Source organism: Muscardinus avellanarius (assembly GCF_963383645.1).
Source record: "Muscardinus avellanarius genome assembly, chromosome: 5".
NCBI classification, from domain to species: domain Eukaryota; kingdom Metazoa; phylum Chordata; class Mammalia; order Rodentia; family Gliridae; genus Muscardinus; species Muscardinus avellanarius.
Window position 1 is genome coordinate 139,467,367 of NC_137790.1, and position 22,469 is coordinate 139,489,835.

The 22,469-nt window shown below is 47.5% G+C and overlaps 1 protein-coding gene across 1 annotated transcript; it reads left to right on the plus strand.

The window, feature by feature from the left end:
* Positions 1-358: 358 nt before the first annotated feature.
* Positions 359-21,337, plus strand: WDR82 (WD repeat domain 82; the record flags this gene model as incomplete). Its single annotated transcript, XM_080696413.1, has 9 exons — positions 359-519; positions 9,909-10,006; positions 15,115-15,181; positions 16,441-16,540; positions 17,444-17,560; positions 17,767-17,922; positions 18,685-18,754; positions 19,320-19,462; positions 21,308-21,337. The coding sequence occupies 9 exons, from the start codon at positions 359-361 to the stop codon at positions 21,335-21,337; spliced, it is 942 nt and encodes a 313-aa protein (XP_080552539.1).
* Positions 21,338-22,469: the final 1,132 nt, after the last annotated feature.

The window sequence follows — 22,469 nt, forward strand, 5'->3', positions numbered from 1 at the left end:
CGAGATCGCCCCGCCCACTTCCGCTGCCCGGGCCGCGCTGACGTCAGGCCCGCCCCCCGCCGCGCGCGCGTCCGTTGGCGCCCCGCCCCCTTCCCGGCGTGCCGCGCGCCGCAGCTCCTCGCCCTCGGCTCAGCCTGCCGCGCCAAGATGGCGGACACAATGAGCCGCGGCCGCGCCGGCCGGCCCTGAGCCGCGGAGGGGAGGCTCGCCCGGCCAGGCCCCGCCGAGCAGCCCGGAGCGCGCCGCGGGACGCGAGCAGCAGGCGGCGGCCCGACCCCGCCGCCCCGGCCGCCCCGGCGCGGAGCCCGCGCGCCCGCCGCCCCCCGGGCCCCGCCCCGGCCCGGCCGCCGCCGCCGCCATGAAGCTGACCGACAGCGTGCTGCGGAGCTTCCGCGTCGCCAAGGTGTTCCGCGAGAACTCGGACAAGATCAACTGCTTCGACTTCAGCCCCAACGGCGAGACGGTGATCTCGAGCAGCGACGACGACTCGATCGTGCTGTACGACTGCCAGGAGGGCAAGTGAGTGCGGCGGCCCGGCCCCCCCAGCCCACCTTGACCTTGACCTCCGGGGGCGCGCCCCCGACCCGCCGCCCACCCGGAGCCGGCGGCCGTGAACTTCGTGGCCGCGGCCCGAAACTTCTTTTTTCCTTCCCCTTCCGTGCCAAGGCGCGAGCGGACCCGGCCCCGCCACCCCGACCTGGCTGCGAGCGCCTCACCCTAAAACAAAGCATCCCTTGACGGTCCGCGTGCCTTTCCGCCAACACCTCTCTTCCTGCAGCTCACGGGCCGCTTGGCAGGATCTGAAATTCGGAATCTGGCCGTGAAAGTTGTGCGTCGCGCCAGGTCATTCGGAGAATCAGTCCACTCGCACCTCTCCGCGGTGGCCTAGGGACAGAGCACTTTGCCTTTTACCCCGTGGCCCTCCCAGCTTGGCTGCGTCCCTCTGGACTCACTCCATGTCCGTGCTAAATTGCAGGCTCCCCTGGAGCAAAAACGGGCCGAGGCTACATTGGATCTCCTCTCGGCCACCTTTCCCCAAGCAGGCTTGTGGGTGTTTGGTTAAATTTCGTGGCTACAGGTTTTGTCTTATTGCATTTGTTACTTTGTTCCAGAATCCTTGCATTTTTCTTTTATTTTCTCCAAACTGTTTCTTTGGCACCCCATCGTCCTCCTTAGGAACTTGTCTCTCCATCTGTGAATTTGCTCATCGAAGGTAATGCTGTTGTAGTGAGCGATATGTTCTCCCCAGTGGGGCCATGAGAATATATTATGTAACGGGCTTGGATACCCTGCGAGTATGTGAAAGGTCTGTGGAAGGTCGCATCTAGTGGTGGTCCTGGGGGAGAGGGAACTAACTAGTGGCTGAACTGATAGTTATTAGGGTCAGCATGATTCGTTTAGGAGATGACCTCGCCACTTGCATCTATCTGTTTGGTGTTTGTGTTTTGGGGACCGGATCTTGCTGTATCAGCCCAGGCTAGTCTCAAATTTATGATCCTCCTGCCTCAGCCTCCTTAGTACCTGGGATTGCAGGTGTGTGCCATTCAGTGAGACTTTTGGTAAGTTAGAAGAGGAGCTAGGGTTGTCATTGTGGAGTCCTAGAGCTAGGAGTCATTTGAAACTAGTTTGTTGAAATGTTCAGTGCTTGTGCAGATTCAGACCTTTCCTCCAAGCTGGAGGGTGGAAATGCATACCCTCAGTTCAAAGGAAATGAAGGTTGTAGTAGCATTTCTTCACAGTTTGCCCCCAAAATATGGCATAAAATCAAGCTGTTGGGAAGAATTGCAGTAACACAGACACTTGTAAAATGCTAACTTCGTGAAATAATGGAGTTTATTTACTGAGTAGCACTTTTTCATAATCGTGAACAGAGAAAGTTATAGCAGTGTTTCGAATTCCCTTGAGAAAAGAACAAGCTGAGCCTGTGGTGGCAGCAGCACGCGCCTGTAAGGTCCCAGTGCTGCGGAGGCGGAGACAGGATCGCAGGTTCGAGGCCAGCCGCAGCAATTTGGTCTCTCAGCAACCGAAGAGACCCCATTTCAAAACTAAAAGTTAAAAAGGCTGGGGTACAGCTTGGAAGTAGAATGCCTCTGGGTTCAATTCCCCAGTACCTCCCACATACACAAAAAGAAAAAAATAGAGCTTGCTAGGGGTAGAGCTCAGTGGAGGACTGCTTGGCTAGCATGTGCAAAGGCCCTCGGTTCAATTCTTAGTGCTGCAGAAAAAGAAAAGGGAAAAAACATGCTTGAAAGAATAATGCAACAACTGGTTCAGTTTTGCCTTTTGCTTTATAACTCTGTGTATATAAATATGTATCCCTTTTTTTCTGAACTATTCCAGAGTAAGTTGGAGGTATCAAGGCCCTCTGTCCCTAAACATTTCAACGTAGGATTCTTTCCTTTCTATTTTACCTTTGTGGTACTGAGGATTGAACTTCACCAGGGGCCTTCTACCTCTAACTACATACAGCCCCGTCCCTTCTGTTTTTATTCCCTTTTAAATTTTGGAGCAAGGTTTAGCTGAGTTGCTGGAACTGACCTCAAACCTGCAATCCTCCTATCTGAGCCTCCCAAGTACTGGGACTACAGGGGTGCACCTTATGCCACCTATTCATAGTATGTTCCAGTTCGCTCTTCACTAAGGCCCTGTTTTTGTTTTGTTTTGTCAAGTGCTAAGGATTGAACTCATGGGGCCCGGATGTAGCTCAGTGGCAAGGCACCGGTTCCAAAAAAGACCAAAAAAAAAAACCTTTAGATTGAGCTCAGGGATGCTCTATCACTGAGTTACATAGGAGACCGGGTCTTACTAAACTACAGAGGCTGGCCTCACACTTATTTTTGGTGGTACTGGGGTGGAACCCAGAGGCTTTCTACCTCCAGGCTATACTCCCAGACCTATTTTATACTTTAATTGGAAACAGGGTCTGGCTTCTAGCCTGTGTGATCCTCCTGTCTCAGCCTCCCAAGCGCGGTGCCCACCACGCCCGGCTTGCCTCACACTTTTCATCCTCCTGCTTCAGTCTCCTGAATTGCTGGGATTACATGCGTGCACCACTGTACCCAACCCGCTTAACTTTATTATTTTATTTTATTTTATTTTTTATCTTTTGTGGTACTGGGGTTCCTGGAAGCCCTTTTACCTCCGGGCTACACTCCCGTCTATTTTTACATTTTTATTTGGAAACAGGGTCTCCTAAGCCAGTGCGCGCGGCTGGTTTGGAACCTGCGCGATCCTCCTGTCTCCGCCTCCCAAGCGCGGGGATTACAAGCGTGCCCACCGCGCCCGGCTCCACTTAACTTTAAAATGGAGTTCATCCACTGAAGGGTTTTTTTTGTTTGTTTGTTTTGTTTTTTTCCTTGATACTGAGGATGGAACCCAGGGGCATTCCACCTCTGAGGGACATCCTCAGCCCTAATTTCTATTCTTTATTTGGAAATAGGGTCTCACTGAGTTGCAAAGAGCCTCACTAAGTAGCTGAGGCTGTCTGCTAACCTCTCTCCTCCTGTCTCAGCCGCCCAAATGCTGGGATGACAAGCTTAGGCCACCACATCTAAGTATTGAGTTTTTTGTTTTGTTTTGTATTTTGTTGGTGGTGGTGGTCTGGGGATGGAACCCAGAGGCATTTGACCTCCAAGCTATACCCCCTGCCCTATTTTTTCTTCTTTATTTTGAAACCGGGGCTCACTGAGTTGCAGAGGGCCTCACTAAGTAGCTGAGGCTGTCCGCGAACCGCGATCCTCTGGTCTCAGCCTCCCGAAAGCTGGGATTACAAGCGTGCGCCACCACGCCCGGCGTATACTACACTCTTTAAAATGGACTTTTCAGAACCTGTCTTTTCTATTGTAGAATTAACTTCCACTGTTAGAAGCATGATGAACTGTCTTAGAGAACAAGCGCACACTCATACACTCCTGCGCACTGAGTTGCTCGCTGGTTTCCGTACAGTAACCCCAGTGCAGAGCCCCAGACTCTGAACTGGTGGAGTGATTTTGTTGATCTTTTTAGGCGTGAGGTATTACTGAGTCCAGGGGCATTTCTACTACCTCTTACCTCTGAAATACCCCCAGGCCTGTTTTATTTATTTATTTGTGGGGGTTTGTTTTGGTGGTGCTGGGGTTCCTGGAAACCATTCTATCTCTGGATTACACTCCCAGACCTATTTTATATTTTTTAATTTGGAAACGGGGTCTCAGCCAGCTTCAAACCTGCGCAATCCTCCTGTCTCCGCCTCCCAAACATGTCCACCACCTCGCTGAGTAGCCGAGGCTAGCTGCGAACCATGATGCTCCTGTTTCGGCCTCCCAAATTCTGGGATTACAAACGTGTACCACCACGACCGGCTTTCCCTTTTTATTTTGAAACAGGATCTCACTAAATTGCCGAGGCTGGCTTTGAACCTTAGATCCTCCACTATACCAATACGGTTGGAACTCAAACATTGGCTTAAGATTTTGAAATCTCTCAGACCTAAATATAGAACATTATGTTAAGGCTTTCTTGTTTTCTGACTTGTTGAATAATGAGGATTTGTTCTGGCATTCAAAACTGGTTTTATAGAGATATTTCGAGTTTTTGTTTTTAAGTTTTGTCTAGCAGTTTGTGGCAGTTTCTAGTGAAAGATTTTGCTGACATCTATTAGGCTCGTCTTCAAGGCTTTCTAGAAGAAGGCATTTAGGGAGTCTCAGCAGATGAATTGATAACCTGTAGCTGGGAACCACTGGCGGCTTTGCTGGGGAGTGCAGCTTGCTTCCTTCTCTGCACTGCAGGATAGAATGCTGGGTGTCTTCTACAGGAGCTGGCTACATTAGGAGAAGCAAGCATGTGGTTTCAGTTTCCTAAATTATTGTGTGAAGAAAGCTTTATTAAAGGAAAAGCTCTTGGGTTTGACATATTCTTAAATTCTTCTTTGTTGTGAGTTATGATACACGTTTTGTGTGCCTTTCTTCCCAGATACTTCTCCCCCGAGCTTACCTTTTGTGTGCGTGGGGGGTGGTGGGGTAACGGGCTTTGAGCCCAGGGACATTCTACCTCTGAGCTACACCCCAGCTCTTTATTTTATATTTTGAAACTGGGTCTCTCTGGCCTTGAACCTGCTATCTTCTAGTCCACCTCCCAAGTACTAGAACTATAGGCAACCACTCTGAAACATAGTAGTAAAGACTAAATTGAGCATTCACAGTTACTTGCACTTCTTACCTTGGGCTTAGGTTTTAGAGATGACAGGCTTCCTTATTCTTTAGACTGCTTGGTGCCTGGTGTTGTTGTTGGTGGTGGTGGTGGTGGTGGTGGTGGTGGTGGTGGTGGTGGTGGTACTGGCGATGGAACCCAGGGGCATTCTACCTCCGAGCTCTCCCCACCCCAGCCCTATTTTTTATTCTTTTTTTTTTTTAATTTTTTTTCCACTTTTGATTGTTCATTTATTGTCATTTCTTTTTTTTAATTTTTTATTGGTGCACTGTATTCATACATCATAGTGGGATACCAAAAAACTTTTGTAGACCTACATGCACACATCGCCCAGTCAGCCCCCACCCTATCCCCACCCCATTCCCTCCCCATCCCTCCTTCCCATGCTTGGCTTAGTGGTTGACATCTAGTATTATAGCAATTTATCCAAAATTAAAAATGATAATCTCACAGAACAGTTTCATTTGTCTGATACCAAGGTTTTGATAACTTAAAGATAACATTTCAATATTTCTTTTTTTTTTTTTTTTTTTTTTTGTGGTACTGGGGTTCCTGGAAGCCCTTCTACCTCCGGGCTACACTCCCAGACCTATTTTTACATTTTTATTTGGAAACAGGGTCTCCTAAGCCAGCGCGCGGGGCTAGCTTCGAACCTGCGCGATCCTCCTGTTTCTGCCTCCCAAGCGCGGGGATTACAAGCGTGTGCCACCACGCCCGGCTTTTTTGCTTTCTTTTTACCAGAGAATATATTTTTTCTTTTTTTTTTTTTTTTTTTAGGTGAAACTACCATATATTTATATATTTATTTTTCAGAAAAAAATCTATCCTAATATGGAATATGGACTCTAGATACCCAAAACGATCTCAAAAAAGAACAAAACTAGAAGATATATATTTTCTGATTTCAAGCCATATAAAGCTACAAAAATTGAAACAGTGTCGTACTGTTATAAAGGCAGATATATAAACCTTTGGAGTTAAATAAAAGCCTAGAGCTAAATTCTTCCATATTGTCAAGTTATTTTTGACAAGGTTTCCACGAACATTTGGTGGAGGAAATAATAATCTTTTAACTAAATATTGTTGAAAAATAGTAATTACATGAAAAAGAATAAAATTGGGCCCTTACCTAATCCCATATACAAATATTAACTCAAAATAGATAAAAGACCTAAATATAAATCTTAAGACTATAAACTTTTAGAAGAAAATCTGGGTTATAAAACCTCAACATTTGAATTGGCAGTGATTTCTTGGATATGATTTCAGTGGCACAGGCAACAGAAGAGTATACAACCTCCATTAAAAATCTAAAAAATATTGTATATCCAAAGACAATGTAAACAGAGTTAAAAGTTACTGATAGAATGGGATAAAATATTTCCAAATGCTATATCTGAAGGTATATTAATATTCCAACTAGAAACCCTAAAAATTAACAACAATCAAAGCAAACAATACAATTTAGAGATAGGTAAAAGACTAACATAAATAATAAATCTCCACAGATAACTAATCTTAGTTGTCTGTTGGATAGAAAATCTTGTTTCTCTGGTTCTGGTGTGTGTTACCTATTTCTTCTTTGTAGTTAATCTCTTTGAGTATTTTCTCTAGCGCTGGTTTTGAAAACATAAAATTCCTTCAGTTTCTGTTTGTCATGGAAGCTTCTTATTTTTCCATCTAATTTGATAGAAAGTTTTGCTGGGTAGGAAATTTTTGGCTGGAAGTTGTTTTCTTTCAGAGTTTGGAATATGTTACTCCAAGCCCTTCTGGCTCTCATGACTTGGTTTGGGAAGTCTGGAGTGATTCTAATTGATTTGCCTCTGAATGTCACTTGGCCCTTTGTTTTTGTTGCCTTTAAGATTCTCTGCTTGGCTTCCACATTGGTCATTTTGACAATTATGTGGCGTGGGGATCCTCTTCTCCGATCCTGTCTAAAGGGAGTTCTATAAGTTTCCTGCACCTGTGTATCGACCTCTTGCTCTATGTTTGGAAAATTTTCTGCTATTACTTCCTTGAAGAGATTGTTGATCCCTTTGGTTTCACCTTCTTTTCCCTCCTCTATTCCAATTATTCTTAGGTTAGCTCTCTTAAAATGGACCCGTATTTCTTCAATGTCAGATTCCTGCTGTTGGATATTTTTTTTTTCTAAATTAGAAACTGCGTTCATTTTTGGAGTGATCATCTTCTAAGAGCAAGATTCTATTCTCCATGTGGTCTAATCAGTTTTACTTTGAATTGAGGCCTTTACTTCATTAATTGCATCCTTTATCTCTTTTTGGCTCTCTCTGAATTCTTTTTGAAACACCTCTATTTTTACAGTTATTTTCTTGATTTGATCTTCTAGAAATCTCTGAATTTCTGTTTTATCGGGTTCTGATGTTGTGGGGTTGTGGGCATTCATTCATTGCCCCATTGTTATTCCTCTTTCCCATGATTTCAGAAGTTTGCCTTCTCTGGTTTCTTCCCTTGGGTCACTATGACTTCACTTAAGGTGCTCTGGATCTCGAGTCTGTGGTATCTCAGATCCCACTACTCCTTTACTGGGTTGTATCACAGAGTCTCAGACCCAGGGAGTCGATAGAGGCTGCTTTAGACTATGGGGGGGTGCCAGGTTGGGCGTTCTCCTATGGTGTGATATCTCTGCCACTGCCACTCCCCCACTGGGTCAAGTCCCTGGGAGTGCAGTACTGGGATTTCTCCTTTGGGGCCCGCAATTTGACTCACTATTACTGAGTACACAGATGGAGCTGTAGTGGACTCGGTGAATTCGCTGCTGCTGCCGCCGCCGGCAGTAAGGCGCTGCTGCCGCGTCCTCAGGCGTGAGGCTGGTGTATCTCCTCTGTGGCTCTGAGCTCTGTTCTCAGTCCGCTTTCTCTCTGGAGCCTGGTGATTTTTTTTGTTTCTCTGGTGATGGTGTTTTCTGGCTATGAAAGGCACTGATTTTGTGGTAATGGAGATTGGTTGTTAGCGGGGCTCTTAAGCCCCGCTTTCTCGGTCGCCATCTTCCCGGAAGTCAATCTATTTTTTATTTTTTGAAACAGGGTCTCATTAAGTAGCTGAGGCTGGTCGGGAACCATGATCCTCTAGTCTCAGCCTCCCAAATGCTGGGATTACAAGCGTGGCGCACCAATCCCAGCTTTTTTGTGTGGTTCTGGGGTTTTGGAAACCCTTCTACCTCCGGGCTACACTCCCAGACCTATTTTTTATATTTTTATTTGGAAACAGGGTCTCTTAAGCCAGCACGGCTGGCTTCGAACCTGCGCCATCCTCCTGTCTCCGCCTCCCAAGCACGGGGAAGCGTGTTTGGCCATGCCCAGCTCCAGTTTGTTGTTTTTAAAGAGACCGACTCTTATATTGTTACGGTTGGCTTCTGCCAATGTAAAATAACCACTTTGCTTCAAAGGAAATAAGAAAATACAGTTGTTGGTTGGTTTTCATGAGGTTGTTTTTTTTTTTTTTTTTCCCATGTGTGTGGTACTAGGGATTGAACCCAAAGGCATTGAACTTCCTGTCTACATTCCTAGCCCTCTTTTTATTTTTATTTTATTTATTTATTTATTTATATTTTTTTGTGGTACTGGGGATGGAACCCAGGGGCTTTTCTACCTCCGGGCTACACTCCCAGACCTATTTTATACTTTATTTGCAAACAGGGTCTCACTAAGTCACTGAGGGCCTAAGTAGCTGAGGCTGACTTCGCACCTGTGCGATCCTCCTTTCTCAGCCTCCCAAGCGCTGGGATTACAAGTGTTCGCCCCCACACCCAGCTATATTTTTATTTTGAAGCAGAGTCTTGTTAGATTGAAAGTCTCACTGTTTGCTGGGGTTGTTCTTGAATTTAACAATCCTCCTGTTTCAGCCCCCCAAGTACTGGGATTACAAGCATGTATCACCATGCCCATCTAAGAAAAATGGTTTTTTGTTTTGTTTTTGCGGGTCTGGGGATGGAACCCAGAGGCATTTGACCTCCGAGCTACACCCCCTGCCCAAGTTTTTGTTCTTTATTTTGAAACAGGGTCTCACTGAGTTGCGAAGGGCCTCATTAAGTAGCTGAGGCTGTCCGCGATCCTCCGGTCTCAGCCTCCCGAATGCTGGGATGACAAGCGTGCGCCACCACGCCCAGCTGAGAAAAATAGTTTATTCTGAGCTAAATTGTGAGTGGCTGTGGCCCGGGTCATTCAAGTTACCCTGAATTATATGTTCACTGTGGAAGAGGTTACATGAGCTTTTATAGTCATAGGACAAAAGAAAATAGTAAATTAATACATTTACCAGTTATGTTGGTGGGAGCATCAATCAGGTAAGTGGGCAGACTGTAGCAAAGCTGGGAGATATGTGTATGTAAGACTATTAAGCGAGCTACAGGAGCGAGGGTGAGTGGCTAGTAAAGTGAGCCCTAAGATCCCAGCATTTCATCTCCACAGCCACCATGCTCTAGTTGGCCAAGGCCAAGCGGCCTGCAGGATCTGTAATGCAGACGTCTTGAGAGAACTTCCGTGCACACCTTGAACTCGTGCCCCTGAGTAGCTGGAAACACAGACATGCTACCTCGGCCCTTGAATGCTATTTCCTCCTTTTGGATAAAATACTGTTCCTTACCAAGAATTGTTAACCTTACTACATCATTCAAGAACTACTCATTATAAGGAGATGTCATGTTTTGGTGATGGAGAATTTTGATGTTTTTGTTTTTTGTTTTCTGTCCATTTCCTTACTAGACCAAAGAGAACCCTATACAGTAAGAAATACGGCGTGGACCTCATCAGATACACTCATGCAGCAAACACAGTCGTTTACAGCTCTAACAAAATAGACGGTAAGCAAAATGCGGTAGGACGCTGTCGTTCCTTTGTTAAATAGTTCGTGAAGCCTTGGGACTGCTTCTGCTTTGGTATAGCTTCTTTCATTGATTTTCCTACGATGTTCGCAATGTTATTATCTTGTGGCTGAAGGGATGCTGGAGCAAGCTTGCGCTCGTGCTTTTGAAAGACTTGGAGCCAAGTATGTAATCTCAGATCACAGTAGGGCTGGCACACAGACACAACTAATTGCATCTATGATTTGTTTTTTGGGTTTTTTGGGGGGGGGGTTGGTGGTACTGGGGTTCCTGGAAACCCTTCTACCTCCGGGCTACACTCCCAGACCCATTTTTATACTTTTTTATGTGGAAACAGGGTCTCGTAAGCCAGCGCAGCTGACTTCAAACCTGCGCCATCCTCCTGTCTCCTCCTCCCAAGCGCAGGGATTACAAGCGTGCCCACCACGCCTGGCCATGATTTGTAGTTTTTAAACTTGAAAGAATGCTTTGAGAACAAATGAGAGAATACACCGAGAGTAGTAAATGATAGAATCTTCTCATTCAGAATAATGTGGGTTTGCTGGCTGAGGGGTGTGGCCTGCCCTGAGTTGGCTCCCAGCACTGTGCAACTGTGCAAACGGAAGACGACAAAATAACAAGCGTGTGAACGCGCTTCAGTCCATACGCCCTAGGCTAAAGCGACCCTCCTGCCTCACATACCTTTTGCTTTTTGGCTACACCCCAGCCCTTTTTTAGTTTGAAATGGGGTCTCTAGATTGATGAGCCTCGTTGCTTGCTGAGGCTGTCCTCAAACTTGTGATCAGCCTCCCAATTCTAGGATGACGGGCATGGGCTACCACAGCAGCTTCAGCATGCATTCTGGTCTGAATTCTCTCTCTCCTTCCCTCTTTTTGTCTTTTTGTGATGCACATTAAACTACATCCTCAGCCCTTCCGTTTTTACTTTTAGATAAAGCTAATATCTTTGAAGAATGAGATTTCTTTTGATTTTTTGGTGGGAGTGGTGATGCTGTGGATTGAATTTAGGGGCATTCTAGATCCAAGCTCTACTCCCAGCCCTATTTATTTATCTGTTTATTTTATTTTGAAACAGTATCTCACCAAGTTGCTGGGGCTGGCCTCAAATTTATAATCCTCCTGTCTCAGCCTCTCTTGTACTAGGATTACAGGTGTGTACCACCATGCTTGGCCAATTAAGTTGGTTTGTTTTTTTTGTTTGTTTTTTGGTGGTGGTACTGGGGTTCCTGGAAACCCTTCTACCTCCGGGCTACATGCCCAGACCCATTTTATATTTTTATTTGGAAACAGAGTCTCTTAAGCCAGCGGCTGGCTTCGAACCTGCACGATCCTCCTGTCTCTGCCGACCCTCCTGTCTCTGTCTCCCAAGCGCAGGAATTACAAGCATGCGCTACCACACCCATGTGCCACCCCACTTCCTGTGAAGTTGGGTGTTTTTGTTTCGTTTTTTTCTTGTGGTACTGGGGATGGAACCCAGGGGGTTGGTTCTACTTCTGAGCTACACCCCAGCTCTACTTTTTTATTCTTTATTTTGAATCACTGAGTTGCAAAGGGCCTCACTAAGTAGTAGCTAGGGCTGTTCTGGCTGTTCTAAAACTGTGATCTTCCTGTCTCAGCCTCCCAAATGCTGGGATTACAAATGTGTGCCACTACGCCTGGTTCAATGAGGTGTTTTTTTTTTTGTTGTTGTTGTTGTTGTGGTTTTTTTTTTTTTTTTTTTTTTTTTTTTTTTTTTTTTTTTTGGTGGTCCTGGGGTTCCTGGAAGCCCTTCTACCTCCGGGCTACACTCCCAGACCTATTTGGAAACAGGGTCTCTTAAGCCAGAGCAAGCGGCTGGCTTCGAACCTGTACGATCCTCCTGTCTCCGCCTCCCAAGTGCGGGGATTACAAGCGTGCCCACCACACCCGGCTCAATGAGATTATTTTTAAAAAAATAAAACTTGTAACTTTTTTGTGAAATAAGTGGTCTCTGCTTTTACTTGCATTTCCCCCAGATAAGTCCTTCTAAATCAATTTATTGTTACTGATAATTGAGCAGTAACACAATTTCTCATTAGTATTTCGCCTTCCTTTTTGGTACCTCACTGGTATATTCATTTTTCCACTTTTTACAGTAAGCCTTTTCAACAAGTGTCATTCAACAAGGATTTCTTTTTTTTTTTTTTTTTTCTTTGCGCTACTGGGGTTCCTGGAAGCCCTTCTACCTCTGGGCTACACTCCCAGACCTATTTTCTGTATTTTTGAAACAGGGTCTCTTAAGCCAGCACGGCTGGCCTCGATCCTCCTGCCTCTGCCTCCCAAGCGCAGGGATTACAAGCGTGTGCCACCACGCCCTGCTCAACAAGGATTTCTTAGACTGGTATTTGGGTTATGTCTGTCTCAGCAGATGGACAGAAGTCTTGCTTTTTGGGGGTTTTGTTGGTTTTTCTTTAATGAGACTTTTCTATTTGTACTTGATTTTTAGTTAAGTATATCATTTCTGCTTTTCATGCCTCTGTTTCAGAAGTGGTTTTCTAAGTAAAGCAGTGCAGTTGACGCTTTTGGACAAGAATAGAAAACATTAGATCCTGAGCTGATTATGTCTGATCACCTGAGTGACTGGTGTGCTCTTCTGTGGGGCCGCTTTCTGAGTGGTTAATGAGTCTCCAAGTGTGGTACAAGATGGGGCAGGTGTGTGGCACTTGTAGCTCGGCTGCCGGCCGCTGCCGTGGGGATGTTGCCTTTCCTGTGTCAAGCGCGTCCTGAAGAGTTCCTCCAGCGCTCCGTTTCCTTTTTGCCTGATTCCAGGCTGAGGTAGTAGTTTGTACAGTTTGAGGGTCTATGATACCACCCGGTACAGGAGGTAACTGTACAGGCCACTGCCTTGCCAGGAGCAGTGCTCCAGCTTCCGAGCGGGCAGAGAGGATGGCGGCGCCCTGCTCGTCTGTGAGATCCAGGTAACGGGGAGGAAGTCTTCTTAGGGCAGGTGAGTAGCCCCTAGCACTAGACCCAGGAGTGCTTTGGAGGTGCCACTGAGACGTTCGAAGAGGCCTTGAGGGAGCTGTGTGAAGTTCAGCCGTGGAACACACAAGGGCCCGCCTGCGTTAAGCGCCCTCTCAGTAGAGAGCGCCTGGCGAGCCGCTGGGTCGGGCCCAGCCTCTGCTCCCGGCTTCTGTGCCTTTGGACTGATCTTTCTGTGCTTTTGCTTCCCTGCATCTTGGCACCATTTCCTATCGCCTGTTTTTAACAAAAAATTCTTTTTCCTCCTTCTTTTAGGAACATAGTACTTTTCTACTTTCTAGTTCTGCTCTTTATGGCACTTCGTTCCCCAGCCATTACCATCATCTTTGTTATTTACTCTTTCGGATAGAAGCATTTGGTTTTTAGTATGTCATATTTTTCCCGAGTACAAATCCTTCTGATTGTTCCTTTCTTTGATACTGCCAAAACCTCGTGACATGTATATTCCATAATTTTCATTTTTAAAATGTAGTGAGGTTTTGTTTTGGGGTTTTTTTTTTGTTTGTTTGTTTTTTGTTTTTTTATTTTAATGGTACTAGGGATTGGACCCAGAGGCATTCTACCTCCAGCCTGATATTATTTCTTATTTGGAAATAAAATGTTATTAGGGTCTTGCCAAGTTGCCGTGGCTGGCGTCAAAGCTGTGATCCTCCAGTCTCGGCCTCCCAAATACTGGAATTACGAGTGTCCCTTGCTGTGCCCAGCTCCTTAAGAGCCTTTAACCCAAATCTCAACATTATCTCTCTTTCCATTTTACGTTGTTTCCGTGTCCGTCATGTGTGATTGAACACTGGGATGGCGCCGTGCTGCAGAGCCTCAGGCTTGAGCAGCACAGCCCTGTTTGAGCCTGCTGCTTAAGCAGCCACGTGTTTTTCTTTAAGGTCTGCCATTCGGTGTGCACTCAGACCAATGTTTTGGTTTTTGGTGGTTATGGAGGTGGTATTAGGGAATAAACCCAAGGGCATTCTACCCCTGAACTATACATACTTTGGGCCTTTTTTTTTATAATTTTGAAACAGGGTCTTGCTTAGTTGCTAAAGCTGGCCTCAAAACCTGTGATCTTTCTGTCTCAGCCTCCCAGGTCCTGGTATTACAGGTTTATGTTTGGCCCAGTTTTGCTTTGGTTTTATCCAGGGCATATTTGCAGGACAAGTTACTTTGTAGTTTTGTTTTATTTTTACTTGGTGGTGTTAGTGGTTGAACCCAGAGGTGTTCTGCCTCAGCTACACCCCAGCCCTCTTTGTTTTATTTAATTTGGAAACAGGGTCTTTCTTGCTAAGTTGCTGAGAATCTCATTGAGTTGCTGGGACTGGCCTCAAACCTGTAATCCTCCTGTCTTAGCCTCCCAAGTACTGAGCTTACAGATGTATCCCATTGCACTCACATTTATTTATTTGTTTGTTTATTTATTGTGGTGCTGGTGATTGAACTGGAGGCATCCTATCTCTGAGCTATGCCCGCAGCTCGATTTTTTTTTTTTTTTTAAACATGGTCTCACTAAGTTGTAGATGGTCTCCCTAAGTAGCTGAGGCTGGCCACGAGCCTGGATCCTCCTGTTTCAGCCTCCCAAGTACTGAGATTACAAGTGTGCACCAACATGGCCAGCTATTTAATTATTTTTTTAATTTTTGCAGTGCTGGGCATTGAACCCAGGCCTTTGCACACATTGACTTTTCAATATTGTTCTATATGCTGTATGCTTAGAACTCTTTATTTTTTAATGGTACTGAGGGTTGAACCCATAAGCATTCTACCTCTGAGTGTGTCACAAGGGCCACCCCCCTCTTGAAATAGGTTCTCACTAAGTTACTGAGAGACTCACTACCTGCTGATGCTTGCCTTGAACCTGTGATCTTCCTGACTCAGCCTCCCAAGTGCTGTGATGGCAGGTGTGGACTGTTGTGAGTCTGCTCATCAGGTGTGGATGCGTGTGCCTGCTCTTGAGCTGCGAGAAATGGCTTCTCGTTATTTATGCACATCGCTTGAGTGATAGGAGACAAAGGGGTCTTTGACTTTGTCTCTTCAAGATGAAACTGCAGAAGTAGATTGTAAAAAAGCAATGAAATATACCTATTTGTCTTCTTACAGATACTATCCGTTACCTATCCTTGCATGACAACAAATACATCCGCTACTTTCCTGGACACAGCAAAAGGTAAGATCTAAGTGCTGTCGAACTGGATGGTTCTTTTGTCCCTGAGCTAAAGCAGAAAAAGCAGAGAGGGTGTTGGTGAGGTGAAGCTACTTGCGTACTGCCCTTTAACGTTCCTCTTCATTCCCTCTCTCTCCCTGCCCCACCCAGGGGCATTTCTTCGTATTCTCAGCCTCTCACTGAGTTGCAGGGGGCCTCACTAAGTAGCCGAGGCTGTCCACCAACTTCGATCCTCCTGTCTCAGCCTCCCAAATGCTGGTATTTACACGCGTGCGCCACCACGCCTGGCTTCATCTTTTCTTTATCAGCTCTTGATTTGCTGAGATTGTGGAAGCAGAGATAGGGCTTCAGAGATAGCCAAAATCTCAGTTAAAATATGAGTTAGGGGCTAATTAGGGGTATAGCTCCATGGTAGAGCATCTGCTTAGCATGCTGGAGGCCCTGTGTTCATTTCCTGGAACCATAAATAGAGTAAGTGTGAGCACATGTGTGCAAAAGTAGGCACTTGGGGATAGCTCAGTGGTAGAGCATGTGCTTAACACGAGGCATTTGGAATAAAATTAAGGAAAATGTGGATTAAAGATACTTAGTGAAGCCGGGCACGGTGGCACACACTTGTGATCCCAGCAGTCGGGAGGCTGAGACAGGAGGATCCCAGGTTCACGGCCAGCCTCAGCTCCTTAGTGCGGCCCTCCACAGCTTAGTGAGGCCCTATTTTAAAATAGGGATCAACAGGGGTGGGGTGTGGCTCAGAGGTGGAATGTTTAAACACATTTAGAAATGCAAGGTCTTCGGTATTCCTTGGTGGTCTGAAAGGACCCTTTGTATTAAGGTTTTGTGGGTGTGCTGCTAGGGATCACCTCAGGGCCCCACACGTGCAAGGATGTGCTCTGTCCCCAGCTGCGCCTCAGCCGCCCCGCGTCAAGACCTAGTGAAGACCCAAAAGCAGTTGATCCCTCATCCCACCTTGCCCGCGGGCTGCCGCTTTCTGCTGCTCGCCCTACTCCCCCAGTTGTTTTCTCTCAAATTTTTCAAGTTTGGGTTGAATGTTTCACGCCTGGCTGCGCCATACATTCGTATATTGAGGCTTGAGGTTGCTTCTTTTCATTACACTAATTGGCTCTGATGATCCCAGACGCACGTGTACGCACATCCTAGAATGCGGTGCGGGGAAACCGGTGTAGGTATAGTCAGAAGGTCTAGAGTCTCAGCCAGCTCTGGCTCACACTTTGCTTCAAGCCTGTTATCTCGCTGCGTTGCAGGGTGGTGGCCTTGTCCATGTCACCTGTGGATGACACTTTCATTTCCGGGTCTCTTGATAAGACCATTCGACTCTGGGACCTCCGCTCTCCTAACTGCCAGGTAATGGTGCCTCACACTTCACTTCGAGCGTTTTGTCTGGTAGGCGTTCTTATCAGTTCTCTCAAGGAAGCGAGAGCAGTGCTTCCATTCTGGGATCCCAGAGTCCAAAGGTCAGAGAAGAGTTTTCCTGCTCCACGTTTGCTTCCTGGTGAGCAAATGATCCTAACGTAGTGTAGAGTGCATTATACTTACTTGGTGACTTAATGTTCAAATAATTAGCCTTTGAGCTATACACGTTTTTGCCTCGGGGAGGTTTTGTTTTTGTTTTTTTGGTGGGGGTGGAACCCAGAGGCTTTCTACCTCCGGGCTATACTCCCAGACTTGTTTTGTTTTGTTTTGTTTTGTGGAAACAGGGTCTCACTAAGTGGCTGAGGCTGGCTTCGAACCCGTACGATCCTCCCGTCTCCGCCTCCCAGGCGCGGAGATGACAAGCGTGCACCACGCCTGGCGTTTTTGTTTTAAACTCAAACTTTGTATCCATAATATTGTAGTTAGGGTTGATCAGGAACCCATTATATGGTGACCTCTCCCCTTTTTTTTTTTATTCTTTTGGGTGGTTCTGGGGTTCCTGGAAGCCCTTCTACCTCCAGGCTACACTCCCAGACCTACTTTATATTTTGGAAACAGGGTCTCTTACAGCGCAGCTGGCTTCGAACCTGTGCGATCCTCCTGTCTCCGCCTCCCAAGCGCGGGGGATTACAAGCGTGCCCACCATGCCCGGCTTACGGTGACCTCTCTTTTAAAGACTTCATTTTTTTTATATTTGTACTTGCTTTTTCTCCACTGAAGGTAGCCTGGGTATCCATTCATATCCTTTTTCTTAGTTTTCAGTGGGAAAAGTAAATCATATGGTGGCGTGAGATCCTGCATTTGTTAACTTCTGTCTTACTGCTTCTTTCTTAGGGCCTCATGCATCTCCAGGGCAAGCCGGTTTGTTCTTTTGATCCAGAAGGGTTAATTTTTGCCGCAGGCGTCAACTCTGAAATGGTCAAACTGTATGATCTTCGTTCTTTTGATAAGGTAAATCTTACAACTGTCTGGTGTTATGGAAAGCTTACAGATGAGAGAGATTTAACAGCCTTTTCGATAGTAGTGGGAGTTTGTGGCAGATATTGGAGGCAGAGAGTAGCTCATTCTCTTCCCACTCAAAAAGGAGAATCTAAAGGAATCGAATGACTGACAGCAACAGGTAATGGGCCCTGGGTGCTGCCGTCTTTGTTTTGCAGGGGCCATTTGCAACCTTTAAGATGCAGTACGATCGCACTTGTGAGTGGACAGGACTTAAGTTCAGCAACGACGGCAAGCTCATCCTCATCTCCACCAATGGCAGCTTCATCCGGCTCATCGACGCCTTCAAGGGAGTGGTGATGCACACGTTTGGGGTGAGCTGACAGTGCCCTCCCCAGTTGCTAGGGATTTGACCCGGGTGTGCTTTACCACTGAGCTACATCACAGCCCTTTGGTTATTTTGAGATAGGGTCTCGTTAAGTTGCCAGGCTGGTGTCAGGTGTGGCCATCCTCCTGCCCCAGCTCCTGAGTGACTGGGATTACAAGAGAGCATCGTTCACCATTTACGCCTCTGAACCCGGCTGTGTCCACGTTCACATCTCCTGCTGAGTTGAGCGCTGCGGTAGCTGGTTGGTGGAGACCAGCGTTTATCACTGGCTGGCTAGTCGAGGCACAGGCTTGCCCCTTCTTCCTGCATATGCGCTTCCTCTGGGTTCTGAAACATTCTTTTCTCACTCAGTGACCCAAGGTTAGTGTTAGATACTTTTAAAAAAAAAGCCATACTTGTGGGTGTAGTGACAATCCCAGCTATCCTGAAGGCTGAGACAGGAGACTGTAGCTGCAAGGCCAACCCCAGTTCAAAACAGAAAGGGCTGGAGGCGTAGCTCAGTGCTGGTGCATTCCTGGGTTCAGTCCCCAGAACCGGAATAATAATTCCTAACAGCACATGGATTTCTTATCCCCCTGAATCTAGAGTTGAGAGTAGGAAGTAGATTTCAAAGGGTGGCGGCCACATTTGGAATCTTGGCGTGATGTGTAACAAAGAGTGTTCCCTGGAAAGGAAGGGTGCATGTGCTGGGTCGATGTTTGTAGGCCGTTGTTGATGTTAACAGTAAGAGCTGCTCTTTTTGTTCTAGGGTTACGCCAACAGCAAAGCTGTCACCCTGGAGGCTTCATTTACTCCAGACTCTCAGTTTATTATGATTGGTGAGCCTCCTTCATTTCCCTTGGGGTTCCATTGGTTTAAGTTATTAAGCAAACTAATTAGGATCCTATCATGTGTTTAGTAGATGTCTTGGGGTTTCTGGATAGCACAAGGGTGTGCCAAGGGTGTGGTGTCTTTAGACTGGCCTGACTTTGGGATAGTTCTTTACTGGAACTGGCACTACTGTTGGTCTTGGAGTTGAACTCCAAAAGCTTAGTAACTTCCCGGTATAACCCTGCATTTGGTCGCCTTGTGGCTAGATACTGGTAGGCTGATCTTATTACCTTATTTTGGATGACGTAAGTAAAGTTGGGCCGTGACTTGCCCTGGAACAAATAACCAGGGTTGAAAGCAGTTCCTGGGACTGGAGGTGCAGCTCAGCGGTGGAGCAGCAAGGCCCTGGGTGTGATCCCAGTGTGGCAGAAGGCGCGATTCCCCAGAACACCCCTCTTGGGTTCCTGCTGAGGGTGGGGCCTGGTGCGTGGCCTCTCTCCAGGCCTCCATTCCTGTCTGCCCTTGTCCTATTGTGTGTGGAACCACTCCACTCTCCCGGCTCGTTCTTTTTAGGCTCGGAGGACGGCAAGATCCACGTCTGGAATGGAGAGAGTGGCATAAAGGTGGCTGTGCTGGACGGCAAGCACACAGGCCCCGTCACCTGTCTGCAGTTCAACCCGAAGTTCATGACCTTTGCCAGCGCGTGTTCTAACATGGTATGTGAGGGGCGCTGTCTCTTGCACGTGGAGACCCTCTCCAGCTGGGTGGCGGGTGCCTTGGTGAGCGCCACCGCGTCTTGTCTTCTACCTAAGAACAGCCACCCAAGCTTGTGTTTCTCAGCTGGCTTGTGGTCTGGTCGTTTCACATTTATTCTTCCCATGACCAGGAGGTTACCTCTGTTCCCAAGAGACTGCAGCGTTTGCTCTGGCCTCTGGTTTTAGGACTGAAACACCTGCGGTGCCTGACATAGCAGGGGCCAGCCTTTTGTGATGGCAGCCTTTCAAAGTTTTCCATTCCTCTTGGTTTACACTGAATTCCCTAGAAAATCTTACTCATGAGAATAAGTGAGTTGCCCGTAATTCACCATTCTGGATCAGCTCCGGGCCTTTGTCTCTTTCCTAGACAACAGTAAAGCCGGGCGTGGTGGCTCACACCTGTACTCCCAGCACGCTGGTCATCCCAGCACTCGGGAGGCTGAGGCGGGAGGATCGCGGTTCACAGACAGCCGCAGCAACTTAGTGAGGCCCTCTGCAGCTCAGTGAGACCCTGTCAAAACAATAAAGAATAAAAAAATAGGGCTGGGGGTGTGGCTCGGAGGTAGAATGCCCCTGGGTTCCATTCCCCAGTGCCAAAAACATTCTTTAAAAGTACCTAGACAACAATAGCAGAACAGAGGATCATCTCAGACTCTGGTTTCCTCCTGAGATCTCCTAAGCCTGTCTGCATACTTACTTGCAAATGACACATTGCCCTACTAGCCCTACCCAGAGCACACTGTCTACCCACACACCCTTTAAATGAAACAAGGTTGTGCTAAGTTACTGAAGCTGGTCTCTTAACTTGCTGTCCTTCTGTCTCAGCCTCCACAGTAGCTGGGATTACAGGTTAGTGTCACCAAGCGCTGTCTCCCTCACCCCTCCCACCCCCAAAGTGGGATTGAACGGGGAGGGGGGGCATACTACCTCTAAGCTATACCCCCAGCCCTATTTTATTCTTTATTTTGTATTGGGGTGTTTGTTTGTTCATTTTTTGGTGTTTTTGTTTTTTGTGGTACTGGGGATGGAACCCAGAGGCTTTCTACTCTGGGCAACACCCCCAGCCCTCTTTTATAATTTATTGGGAAACAGGATCTCACTAAGTTACTGAGAGCCTCACTAAGGCTTTGAACCTGTGCGATCCTCCTGTCCCAGCCTCCCAAGCACGGGGATGACAAGTGTGTCGCCCGCACCACCACACCCGGCTCTTCCTCTTCATTTTGAAGCAGTCTCACTAAATGGTCGATGCTGGCCTTGAACCTGCCTCCCCTGCTGTCTCAGCTCCCAGTCCAGGGGTCTAGCATGGGCCACCACACCCGGCTCCCTCCCCTTTTTTGGTGGTGGTACTGGGGTTTCTGGAAGCCCTTCTTCCTCCAGGCTAAACTCCCAGACCTATTTTTTTATGTTTTTTTATTTGGAAACAGGGTCTCTGAACCAGCGCGATCCTCCTGTCTCCATCTCCCAAGCGCGGGGATTACAAGCGTGCGCCACCACACCCGGCCTCCCTCCCATTTTTTAAGCCAAGAAAATAATGTCAGCAGTGACATGGCAAAGCATCCAGCCCTCTAGTCTTTGTGGCTCAGGCCTGCTGAGACCACCCGGTAGATTAGCCCAGAGGCCAGGTCGCCCTCCTAGGCAGCACTGCTCCCGTCCTTGACACTGGACCGCTGCAGTGGGAAGTAGACAGCGAGCGTTGGGAAACACCCAGCTCACCCTCACAGGAGCAGGCCTCATCCAGCCCAGCGCAGGCGGGCGCCTCGGCACTGAAGAGCCGCTTGCCCTCTAAAGCCCCTTGTGTCTCTCCAGGCCTTCTGGTTGCCGACCATTGACGACTGACCTGATGCGCAGCTGCTTCTGTGCAGTGAGGCGGCCAGCGGGAGGCAGAGGGGCGGAGCTGACGGGGACTGGACCGTGTGGCTGGCGGGGGACGCGCCTCACTGGCCTCCCGTGTGCTGTCTACTCTGCTCGCCAGAAAGCGACTTTGCTGAGCTCCTTCAAAAGGACTCTTGGCACCACCGACTCAGCTGGGTCTGCACCAAGCTCCTGCAGAGGGGAGACCGCGCTAACACTGGCTTTCGGCGGGGCTCTCAGGCGCCTCAGTGCTGAATGTATTTGCTGCTGAGGAGCCAGTGAAGTTGCCGATTCTGCACATCCCTCCTCGCCCCATCGGCGCATGGGGAGCCACAGTTCTGGTCTTGAGACGCCAGGCAGCTCAGTGTCCCTCTCCCTCTCCCTGCATGTCTTGTTACTGGGTCTCCCTGTGTAATTGTGGCATATTCCACAATCATCATGTTTCTTAGGTGCCAAACATTTACAGAAATAAGTCTTCATTTACCTTGGGTTCAGAGAAAGGGACAGATGGAGAGGTCAGGAAGCCGTGCGGCTGTCCTGTGAGGGCAGTGGCCTGGGCAGGCCTGGGCGCTGGTGTTGGGGAGGAAAGCCGTGGGGGGGTCCTAGTCCAGAAGGCCTTGAGCCAGGTGCCGTCTCCTGCCGTCAAGACCAGCCACCGTCCTGGGTGCCTACCAGCTTAGTTTATACAAAAGCGAGGTAGGAGTCTCGTCTTGTACCTGAGACCCACGCTTCGCCGCGGGCCAGTATTGTGAAGTGAGCTGAGTTGTTTACATGATGCCTTCCTCCACTCTTGCAGGTGTGTGCATAGTGCCCAGGTGACCCCTTCCCCAGCTTCCGCTGGAGCTGGTCCAGGCCTGTGTTATATGTTCCAATTAGCCCTTTTATATATGACCTTCGATTTCTGTATTTTAGCACACTGTGCGCTGTCATTTAAATATATTTGTGTATACATACATGCATATTTGTGTGTGCGTGTCTATATCTAGGTAGGTGTAGACACGCACACACACACAAACGTGTATATATATATATATATATATATATATATATATATATATAGTCTAGTTTCTCAGAGTGGAGCTGAAGGAGGTGGAGTGCTGCGGCTGGGAGAAAGACT